The sequence below is a fragment of the Monodelphis domestica genome, chromosome 4 (assembly GCF_027887165.1).
Source record: "Monodelphis domestica isolate mMonDom1 chromosome 4, mMonDom1.pri, whole genome shotgun sequence".
Classification (NCBI taxonomy): domain Eukaryota; kingdom Metazoa; phylum Chordata; class Mammalia; order Didelphimorphia; family Didelphidae; genus Monodelphis; species Monodelphis domestica.
Genome location: NC_077230.1, coordinates 179,136,291 through 179,148,321, shown reverse-complemented (window position 1 = coordinate 179,148,321; position 12,031 = coordinate 179,136,291). Strand labels below are relative to the sequence as shown.

The following is a 12,031-nucleotide window of genomic DNA, read 5'->3' as shown; positions in this document are numbered from 1 at the left end:
GTCATATATCTGGACTAGGTCATTGATGGGTAGTGTGAACCTCAAAGGCAAGAGAAGTCGTCCACTGAGAGTGGCAAAGGGATACCCTGGAATTGGGAAGAGGAAATGTGTGAGGATTAGCAAAGAAGCCAATTTGACTAGAATTATGTAGATTAAAAATTAATAGCCAAAATACTCCAACTATTATATTTAATAAGATTTATTAAATAATAACTTGAAGCAAAAAGGAAAATAAAAGGCTAGAGAAACAGAGAGATCTCACCCAGCTGCGCATGCTGGGGAAAAAGAGAGCAAGGGAGGAGTTACACACAGCTTAAAAACAGTAATGTAAGATTGCTAACATGAACAGAGGGAAAAGAATTCTTTGGACAAATAAAAAGAATTCTGGGAGATGGAGTCCAAGGGTTCAAGATTTTCTAATTACACAGAATGTAGCTCACATGAAGGAGAATAATTTATAATCATCCTGAAAAGGGACGTTGGAGCCAGATTATCAAGGGCATTAAATAATAAACAGAGGATTTTGTATTTTATCCTTGAGGCAGTAGGGAGCCACTTCAGCTTCTGGAGCAGGGAAGTGACACAGTGAAGCCCTTGCTTTAGGAATGCTGCTTTGGCAGCTGTGTGGATGAAGAACTGGAGATGGGAAAGACTTGAAGAAGGTAGACCGATTAGGAACACAGGTGAAAGGAGATAAGGGCATGAGCTAGGATGGTGGCTGAGAGAGTGGAGTCAGTTCTGGGGTGCAGTCCTGATCCTGCCATTTCGAGGCTACATGTCTTTGTCAGGTTCTTGCCCAGTCACTTTAAGTCTCATTTTCCTACCCTGCCTGATTCACACAGTTGTTATGAACAGCCTGTGTATTAAAATGCTTTGAAAAACTGTCAAATATGGCACAAATGCAGTGTTATATCTGAGGGATTCACAGACTTTCAGATACCTCTTTTATCAATCAGATTATATTCCATTTTTTTAGGATCTATTATCTTGTGGGAGACAAAAAGGGAATGCAGAGACCCTACTGGGCTGTGTAGGACTGCAGTGCTCAGTTGTTTTCAATTGTGTCTGACCCTTTGTGACTCCATTTGGAGTTTTCTTGGCAAAGAGCCTGGAGTGGTTTTGCATTTCCTTCTTCAGCTCATTTTACAGATGAGGAAACTGAGGGAGAAGTGACTTGCCCAGGGTCACAGAACTAGTAAGTGTCTGAGGCCAGATCTGAACTCAGGAAGAAAAGTCTTCCTGATTCCAGCCCCAGTGTTCTACCTGCTATGCCACATAGCTGCTCACATGGTTGAAGTATTTGTGGCTAATTAGAAGGATCATCTTTGTTTGACTTTTTCTATCCTCCATAATCTCAAGATAAGCTGAATCTATGTGGTTACATAGAGACACTGTGGTAAAGTGTCTCTAAATGTGGTTAAGTGGATACATGGAGGTTAGTCTCCATATGATGGCCTGGAACGATAAAAAGAATGCTGGATTTGGAGCCGGAGGACTTGGGTTTGATGTCGACTCTGCTATTACTTGCTCTTTCTTGGCTCATATTTTTATGGGTTTCCTCATCTCTTTGTAAGGCTCCTTAAGTAGCACATTGGATAGAATGTGGGCCTCGAGTCAGGTACATTCGTCTCCCTGAGTTCAGATGTGGACTCAGACACCTATTAGCTCTGCTACCCTGGACAAGGCACTTAAACTCTGTTTGCCTCAGTTTCTTCATCTGTAAAACAAGCTGGAGAAGGATGTGGCAAACCATTCCAGTGTCTTTGCCAAAGGGGCTCATGAAGACTAAATAACATCTATATGTAAGCTGCCTCTGGGTCAGAGACCCCTGGAGGAAGGGCTTGACTGCCATCCCCCTACTATCGAGTCCTTGAGTCCCAAATTACATTTCTTCCTGTACCTTAGAAAAAAGGACCTATGAGCACAAGACAAAAGAAACTTGAGAGGATGTTGAGCCGGCTGGAGAAAAAGACGATGTGCAATGGGGGCAGATAGCAGGCTCTCCCTGCGCTCGCTCTCTTGATAGATCATGGAGGGCTGAGCCTGCACCTTGAAACATGTGCTCAGCTCTGAAGGATTTGGCAGGGATGACAGCAGGAGACCTTTGGGTGGCCTTTAAGCTCCCTTTCCTCTTCTCCACCTCTAGTCAGGTGAGCTGGAGGGATTGCATGAACACTGTGTCAGAGAGGATTGGCCATTGAAACAGAATGTTGGCAACCACTCACAAGAGATCATAAAAGTAGTGATTCTGTCCTTTGGCTCTTCCCCCCTTTCTTCAGGAAGTGTAGTGCACACACTATAGTGGATAACTACTGAGTGATGTCAGGAGAGGCTGCCAGCAGGTCTGGACTCATTCTGATTCATGTGATAACCCTTTCCAGCTCTTAGCCAACCCTACGTGTTCCTCGCTTGGTTAGCTGTATGTCCAAACCTGTTAATTTTTTTTAATCTGTAACTTTCAATTTAGATTTAATTTACCTATTATAAAAACTATTGACCAGTACAACAGCTGTACACTCAACTATTGAGTTGATGGAATAAAAGCTCTCCTAGATTGAAGAGGGACAAGTGCTTTGGTAGGAGGTCATTGGCTGGTTCTCATAAGCCCAGAGCTACAAGACCCCTTTATTACTGTTCTCATTGTACTGATCAACCTTTCAAAAGAGCACTTCATCCATGCCTTCATGCTGTAATCTTGTGTTTCTGCTTGCTCAATTCTTTTTATGGTCTAATTGTTTTTTATTTTTATTTTTATTGTCATGCAAAACACACTTCCATACTGATCACTGTTATATGAGAGCACTCATACAAAACCCAAACCCCCAAATAAAACCAAGGATACACGGATGTGTAAGATGACTCCAACAGTTCTTTCTCTGGAGGTGGATCTGCTTGCTTAATTCTTGAGTGTACTCAGGAATCCTTTTTCCTAAGGCAGGGGGACAATTGTTTTGGGGAGTCAAAACCACTTTGCTTCCAGGAGCCAGAGTTGGACTAAATGACCTCAGAGGTCTCAGTTAGATCTAAACCTGTAACCCTGAAAATTTCCTTTTTTAAAAAATTAAAAGCTATTTTATTTTTCCAATTACACAGAATGACAATTTTCCAAATACATTTTCCAAAATTACACGATCCAAATTGTCTCCCCCTCTCCCTTCCCTTTCTCTTCTGGGAGATAGTAAGCAATCTGAGCTGGGTTAGACAGGTATTTTCATGCAAAACACACTTCTCTATTGATCATAGTCATAAGAGAATACTCATATAAAACCAAAACCCCAAAATAAAACCATAAATAATCTAACGTGAAAGATAGTATGCTTTGCTCAGCTCTGACTCCAACAGGTAGATAGCATTCTTTGTCACAAGTCCTGCAGAATTGTCTCAGATCATTGTACTGTTGAGAGTAGATGAGTCTTTCATAGTTGATCATCATACAATATTGCTGTTACTGTGGACGATGCTCTCCCAACACTGAAGATTTCTTTAAAAAAACAAACAAACAAAAAAACTTCTACCAATTTTGTGATTCCGTATTTGAAGTATTAGCCTGCATATGTGATATTGTGTTACTATTTGTTTAGACCACTAATAGGTTAAGGAAATAGCATGATAAATACTTTTAATGCTAATTTAATAATTACTAATGATATAAATTTAATAAATACTTTAAAAATACTTTTTATGGCAATCTCAGAGGGAAAAAACATTTGGACCACTTTTGAGCAAGGCTGAAATTTTTACCCATTTCTATTTTAGAATGGTGCTATGATCATAGTTTCTCCATATTTTTCATGCTTTCTATTTCTCGATCCCAGCCAATCAAATGGCACTCTGAATGCTTAAGACTTTCATCAGAAATTCTGAGTACTATTATGAAAATTTGTTTTCTTTAGCTTTTAAATTCCTTTATAGTCTAAATTGTTTCTTTTTCTCCTCAACTCCTCTGAGCTACCATAGTGCTCTCTGTGCTTCTTTCAGTAAAGCCAAGCATGAATTCTTCTCTATCTGGTCTTATTTAGGGAAGCTGACTCTACCATGCATCACTGGTATAATTCTACCTATGGTGCTTAGGATCTTAGAGAAAATTAAAATAAACTCAAATTCTACTTCAAGCAACTTATTGTAGATGCCTAATGAGGTCTTACAAGAAAGATGAGGAGTAGGAAATATTTCTACTCTTAGTATGGTGACAAAGGAATATTATTTCTTTTATATCAGAAGTATTTAACATTAAAAAAAAAACTCTTACTTTATGTATTGTTTCTAAAGCAGAAGAATGATATGGCCTAGGCAGTGGGGAGCAAGTGATTTGCCCAGGGTCACACAGCTAGGAAGTGTCTGATGCTAGATTTGAACCTAGGACCTCCCATCTCCAGGCTTGGCTCTCTACCCACTAAGCCATCTAATTGCCCCAGATTGAACATTTTTTGAACACCAAAGGTAGGTATGCTTTACTGTCAGAAGGATAACTTAAGAATAAGAAGGATAGGCAGGAGAAAGATAACCCATGGATATTTCCCATCAAAAGCTTGTGTTTAGGATGTGGAAGGAGGTAGGTTGTGGGGGGGTACCTTCTGCAATGGAACCTGCATCAAATACAATTATGCGTTTAGGAAATTGGGATAATTCTTCTTTGTCTTGGAAAGGATGGTCTATAATTGTACACTTTATTTTCTTCAGGTCACAAGATGGAAAGAAAGATGGACACATTCAAGTCAGCTTCTTTCAATTGGTAATAAATGCTTTTAGCTTGTCCTCAATAACTGGGTGGGACCCACAGGGTGGCAGATTTACAACATCATGATTGTGTAACTGGACTGGCTAAGGTCTTTAAGGAAGTTTTACATTTGTAAAAGGCATGTCAGAAGGTATTAATTAACTCTGGAGAGGGCTTTTTCACTCATGATCAGGGCACCGGGAGTCTATATATATTGTTAGTAAAATGCCTGATGCTAAACAATATATTACTCAGGACTTAATGTTCTGGAAAAATAACCAATTATGGCCCCATTTTTCATTTCATCAGGAAAGTCATGTCCTAATTGCAATGTATTGTCCCTCTTGTCATAAAGACTTCTGAAATGTCTCCTCCAAGATCAGTAAATATCTCCCCATTTTGAGTTTTTCGTTTTTTCTCCCTAATCATCAATATAAAGTTATCTTGTTTTGAAGATAAGTTATAGACTTGTCTATTCTTGCCTGCATAATAAAGCCGTTTGCCAGTGGTACCCAAGGTATTAATTTTCCCACTTCCTTAAAAAAATCTAAATATCTGAAATTTAAAAGGAGTCAATTCAAGTCCTTTGAATTATTAATGTTTCTGTGCCAGAAAACCTGAGTTCAAATTCTGACTTTGATTTTTGAGATCCTAGACAAGTTACTTAAACTTTATTTTTTTTCCTATTAAGTCAGAGGCATACTAAGAGCTCATAGCTCCACCTCCTTAACTAGTGTAGTCCCTACCAATGAAATCACAGATTCCTACTGTCAAATTTAAATAAATAGAACTGAGGAGAACTTAAATTCAGGGATTATATTTTCTTGTTTTTGTTTTTATTATACATTGGAAATGGCAAAGAATGTATCTCATGTGATTGTAAATTTGTGTTAAGAAGTAGATCATTTTCATATCAAGGAGCAAATTTATTTGAGGCATCAGTATCTAGGTGGGGAAAGTTAAGAAGGGATTTCAAGGCTGATGAAATATTCAAATACATGTGTAGGACCACTAAAATAAAAGAATATCAGGGTTGGAAGAGACCCAGCATTAAGTGCGGGAGGCAGGATGCTCACTCAGGCATTCCAACTCTAAATTTGGGGCTCTAGTCACCAGGTCATGCCAATCCACCCATCTTTAGCATAATGAATGCCACATAGTAACAACAGCAATGGACATTTATGAACTGATTGTCCATTGTATGCAGGGACCAAGGTAGGTGCTAGAAGGGATAGTTTAAAGATATATGTGTCTATATATGTCTCTCTCTCTCTAATATATATATATATATATATATATATATATAAATATATATATTAGAGAGAGAGAGAGAGAGAGAGAGAGAGAGAGAGAGAGAGAGAGAGAGAGAGAGAGAGATTATAGTCTAAGTGAGTTGAGGGGGTAAAAATCAGGAAAAGTTTTCCAGAGGTATTTGACTAGACTTAAAAGGACAGATAGGAATTCAACAGGTCCTTAAATAATCATGAGACAGCAACATAGGATAATGCCAGAATTCTTCATGCTATTTGAGGAAGGCTCCAGATTCCTTCTCAGAATAATATTTGTAAATGCATTAAATAAAATACACAAGATTACAGAGAAACATCATATTGAAATATAGTCTTTAGGGAGGTAGCTATGTAGCACAGAAAACTGAGCACCAAGCTTAGATATGGAAGTCTTCAATTTTTAAAAAATTCAAGTTCATGGACTAGATGTTAAGTGGAAGAGTGGAAAGAGTTGGTCTCATTGTTCAAGATCTAAGCTCTATCTCCACCTCAAACTCTTATTAGTTATAATAAAAAACAAGTGGGCTTGTCAAATGTCTGAGTTTCAGATTCTTACCTGTAAAATGCGGAGAAAACCCTTACCTCAGAGTTATTATGAATAAAGATTTTTTCATAGGCTTTGAAATATTAGGCAAAAAAATGAGGATTAATTGTTGAATGAATGATTATAATTTAAGTAAGTTTCTGGAAAAATGGTATACAATTAAATAAAATTGGATATCTCAATTGAAATAGTTTACTTAGAATATTTGGTATTGAATTTTTACAAATTTACAAATTTTTACAAAAATCATGATTCAATCCCACCTCCTATGATATATATTTGTATATTTTGTATAGATGTATCCATAAAAATACATCTACATTCATGTGCCCCTGTATATATGTAAGTATGTTACCTATGTAATATATAGAACTTATAAATATATGTATACACACATTCCTAAGTTCTGTTTTGTTTTTTTTTTTCTTTTCAAGTTTCGATTTTCTTCATCAAGGGACAACTGGCTGATGTTTGGGGGAAGTTTATGTGCATTTATACATGGAATGGCCCAGCCAGGAATGTTACTTGTTTTTGGCTTGATGACAGACGCTTTTATTGAATATGACATTGAGTTACAAGAGCTTAGCATCCCTGGTAAGATATGTGTGAACAACACCATAGTGTGGGCCAACAGCTCTCTCAACCACAATGAGACTAATGGGACCCGTTGTGGGTGAGTTGTCACAATTTATTCTTTTTCCCTTTTATTTAGTTTTTACATTTAAATTCAGGACTTGGGAACAGGACTTTATTGGCAGCTCTGGAGGGTATATATCTGCCATGTGCAGAAATGTCAACTTGCCCAAATTGCTACAAGATACTTTGGCCTAAGGGGACCACTAACTCCATCAGACCCTCCCATTCCAATAGAAACTAGATTGGAAATTACTCATTTTACCTGACAGCTGAAAGAATTTAACAGCTTGGTTGACTCTCAGCTCACATAAGATACTACAAATTGCTTTGTTCTCTCTCTAGGGTGATTTATCATCTACAAATTCGATTTAATTGGATACCATTCAATTCTCCTCCTCTGGTATATATTTGTTATTATTTCCCAACAAAACCCTCATGATATATTGAGTTCTGATGCCAGTGATCCATTTGGCAAAGGACCTTTCTTTTTATATTGGGCAGTTGTAATAAGAATGAGAAGTGAACTAGAGTTTGAGCAGATGATTCTATCCTAGAATAGGCTATTGTAGGCATGGAAGAGACAATGATGGCCTTGAAAAGAGAAAAATTATGTATAAAGAGTCTTTCATATTGCTAAAATCATGTAAAAGGGTTGAAAAGGCCACAGAAGTCATCTAGTCTAACCAGGAATTCCCTTTGTAACCTTCCCCAACAATTGGTCATCTAGTCTCTGAATACCTATAATTATGGGGAACTAAATTCTTCTGTTAGGAAAGCTCTGTTAATAAGATTTTTTCCTATATTGAGCCAAAATCTGTCTCTCTACAATTTCCATTCCTTGAGCCTCAATTCTGTCTTATGGTAACTTTTATTTTGGTACCCTGTCTCTCTCTTCCTTTGGGATATGGCAGACCCAGGCAGAATTGTAATCCTGGAGTCTATTTTAGACATGATGCTGACTCAGTGCAAGGAAATGGACTTTGCAATCTAGGCTTCAAATCCCTGCTGCCTCATAGCTGAGACAGCCTCATCTGCAAATATACTCTGCCCCTACTCAAAGAGGGAAAAAGAGGTGTGGTGTGTCTGGACCATGAACAGTCCTTCCCGAAAGAATTTGTACTTTTCACCCATTTCTAACCATCAGTTAACAGTAAGATAGCGAAGGCTGCCAACAATCCACCTAGGCTTCCCTAGAATTCAGTCTGTGGTCAGAATCCATAATATTTATTTATGCATCGCATAAATATGCATTGCAATAAAAGGCCTTTTGGTGCTTCTGATAACAAGTGCCCTTGGCCAATGGTGCTAGGAACAGAGTCTACTTCAGTTGGGATTTTATTAGGTTCTGTCCTAAGACAGCTCTCTTGTCAATATCGCAGCAATATTCAGAAATATCTTCACTCCTGAAAGCTAAATCTCAGATCCTTGGTGCTTTGGATTGCATCGGAGCACCTTATAATATCATTGCTCTTGGAACAAGTTCTGGAAGTTAATTATATTGTGGGTGAAAACTGACCTTCAGAGGGTCATTATCTCTGGCTGTCTTGTTTTCCCGTGTCATTTGGACATCTGGCACTGTGTAACCCCTGCCATATTTGGGCCATTAGCCAAATATCATGAATAATGAAGCTCCCAATTCTTGCCATGTGTGAACTATGATCTATTTAATTTACTCTGGACATCTGAGTGACTAGATAAGATATTTAGTCCTGAACTAGAAAGAAAAGTTCAGCTACAACCTGATGAATTAAAAGGGTAGAAAAGGAAGGAAAAGCTTTTCTTCTCTGTGGGGTATTGAAATGCTGATTAGAGTCACCTCCACCATCACCTCCTCTCATCCATATTTACTTGGAAGAATATGAACAATTGTTTTCTGTTAGGATGAGAATTCCCAGCACAGACAGCTGTGTAAAGAGAGTAATAAAATAGAGTGAGTGTTCATATTGCGGAAATCAATGTCAGCCTCTGTCAATAGCAAATAAACATTTTAGTAGGACATAAATGGAGCTATGAGATTGCGGGTGGCTTTGGCTATCTAATGATAGGAATGATGTATAAAGAGTCTTTCATATTGCTAAAATCATGTTTTATTTATTTCTTTATGTTTCCAAGATTCTTTTCTTCTCTGTTGAAGGGAGTTTCCAGCCTAAAACTTAAAGATTGGAGAACCAATGAGTCACTCTATTCAAAATCACAGACAAAAAACTTCCTTATAGTCTAATCTCCGTTCTAGGATTTGTAGACAAGCAATGATTGGGGGAAGGGGAGGGGAGGAAAAAAAGAGTTTTGTCAATGTTCTTTTTTATTGTTTATAGTTTTAAAATATTTTTTCCATGGTTATAGTATTCATGTTTTCTTCCTCCCCCTTCCCAGAACTGACAAACAATTAAACTGGGTTATTTCCTTATTATTCATTTTTGTAATAGAGTAATCAGAAAGAGATATTTTGAACTAAATCCTAGAGTTTACTTAGGGAATTATCTTCATCACCATCATCACCATCATTCTGACATAATCATAGACTGGTCTTGGCCAAAATATTTTAAAAGAAGCTTAGTCATTGTGCAAGTCTCTTTAGCTTTGCATATTTTCAAAAATAGAGCATTTATGGAGGCTTAAAGTGGACAAATCTGGGTAGATAGCCTTTCTTTGGTTGCCATTCATTTTCCTAACTAAAGAACTCTGATATGGGTGTTCATCATTATCAGGTATAACAATATTCTATTAACTTTTGTTGTCATCTGGACTCTTCTTTGACTCGATGATTAAAAGTTTGGGTTGGGCTCCTACAGCATCTGTGTGTTTTTCAAACCTCCCTGTTCTTTCTTTTCCAAAGAAACAGGAGTCACACATATTTCTTCATTCTTCTGAGTTCAGGTTGTTTATACAGTAGAAGAGAATAAAATTTGAAAATAAAGCACAAACTAAAGTTGGAAAATGGTAATTTTAGATAAGGAGTATGAGGATTATTGGATTTGATGTAATATATGCTATAAATCTTTAAAAAAAGCTTTTGTGAAAATATTAGTGTGGAACATTTTAAGTCTTTTATTAAAAAATCCTTGCTTTCCATCTAAGAGTCAATACTTAGTATTAATTCCAAGGAAGAAGAATAGTGAGGCCTAGGCAATTGGGAGTAAGTGTCTTTTCCAGGGTCACACAACTAGGAAGTATCTGAGATCAGATTTGAATCCAGAACCTCTTGTCTCTATCCTTGAGCCACCTCGTTGCTCCTGTTTTAAGTCAGTCTTAAAAAAAATGAATGCTGCAACTTTTGTTAACAGCCATTGGCCCAGACATTAAACTTCTATACTTAAAGGAAGACAGAGCTTCAAGTATAAAATAGACAAATTTCTTCCATCAAAAGAAATTTAGTTTGAGGGTATGTCAGAAGCTCTAATACCACCCATGTCCTAAAGTTGCATAGGTCAGGTAGATTCTCAGGAAGCTATGAACTCAAGCAGTTGCAAAAGGATAAGCTTTTACCTTGGATGCCTATTGTAACCTTCTTGATGTTAATATAATACCTGCCTAGCCTATTTTGAATTGCATGCTATTTTGAGTAGTCTATAAAGAAATCTTTCAATCTTGAGGAATAGAAAAGAGAGCCATGTACAAACAAAGCTTGGGATTGAATTTTAGCACCAACTCACACAGCAGGAAGTTCCAAGATGAGATACCAGCAGTTTCAAGGCGAAGGCTACTTCAGATTTGTAAACTCTACAGGAGAGCAGCAGTCTGAGTACTGCAAGAACTGAACTCTCTAGGAGAGGTGAATTCAGATGAGACAAAAACCAGCATTGCGGAGCCCCCACCATGGTTATTTTTAAGGCTCCAGCTTTGTGTGCAAGGTTTCAGTACTTTAGATACCTACATTTTTACTAATGTAAATTGCAATGTGTCAGGTAATAAAAATATTGAAATTAATGAGAATTAGCAGAATTATCCTTTGTACCTAAGTTAGATGGTCTTTGCCTACTGAATATTAAACACAGTACAAAATTGCATAGCTAAGTGGTGCAGTGGATGGAGCATGGGGCTTGGAATCAGGAAGACTCAACTTCCTGAGTTTAAATCTGGCTTTGGGCACTTCCTAGCCTTGTGACCCTAGCCCTGTTTGCCTCAGTTCTTCAGCTATAAAATGAGCTGGAGAAAGAAATGGCAAACCACTGCAGTATCTTTGCCAAGAAAACACCAAATAGGTTCACAAAGAGTCAGTCTCTACCAAATGAAAATGAATGAGAAAATGGTTATTAAGTATATTTTATAGAGCTACAAATGAGTATCTCTGATTGTGGTGTAATATGGTTTGTACAGTTGTTTAGTAATTGCTTTTTAAATAAATGTGATGGTCTTATATGATCTGTGATCAGAAATTAAGAAATTGTTATAATGGGGTTCCATGAGACCACCATGACTGCATCTCTTATATTTCTTATATTTCATAACACCTAATAGCTATTATGAAATTAACCCAGTCAAGAGGAACTTCTAGGTTCTCCTTCTATTATGATGTCATATGGCTTCAAGAACACAAATGCTCGGTCAATAAGTTTGAGTGGCAGTTGGTTTTGTGACTAGCACTTCCTTCCTGGCATGGGAAGTGAGAGGAGCTTTGGCTTCCCAGTATTGGAATAGAAGTGCCTCTATTTTCTTCAGCCCGAAGAGACAGGCCCAACCAACTCTGAAAGTCAGAACTTTTCTTGTTGCTTGCTGTCTACTGATAAGATTTTGAAATTAAGAAAACTAGCACAGATATAACATAGACAGGAATAAGAGAAACCCTCCACCAGGCTATGAGGCCTGGCCTCAGCTCCAATGCTGAGAGAGACTCAAACCTTATCT

The 12,031-nt window shown here is 37.6% G+C and overlaps 1 protein-coding gene across 4 annotated transcripts in view; it reads left to right on the top strand.

The window, feature by feature from the left end:
• Nucleotides 1-12,031, top strand: part of ABCB11 (ATP binding cassette subfamily B member 11) — a 110,409-nt gene that overhangs the window by 17,086 nt on the left and 81,292 nt on the right. For 3 of the 4 annotated variants that reach the window (XM_007494326.2, XM_056793980.1, XM_007494327.2), the window contains exons 4-5: nt 4,681-4,732; nt 6,985-7,223. In XM_007494326.2, coding sequence (XP_007494388.2) covers nt 4,681-4,732; nt 6,985-7,223 — 291 coding nt within the window. Of the gene's footprint in view, nt 1-4,680; nt 4,733-6,984; nt 7,224-12,031 lie in introns of those variants that run through there. The other variant, XM_056793981.1, reaches the window with a different exon arrangement.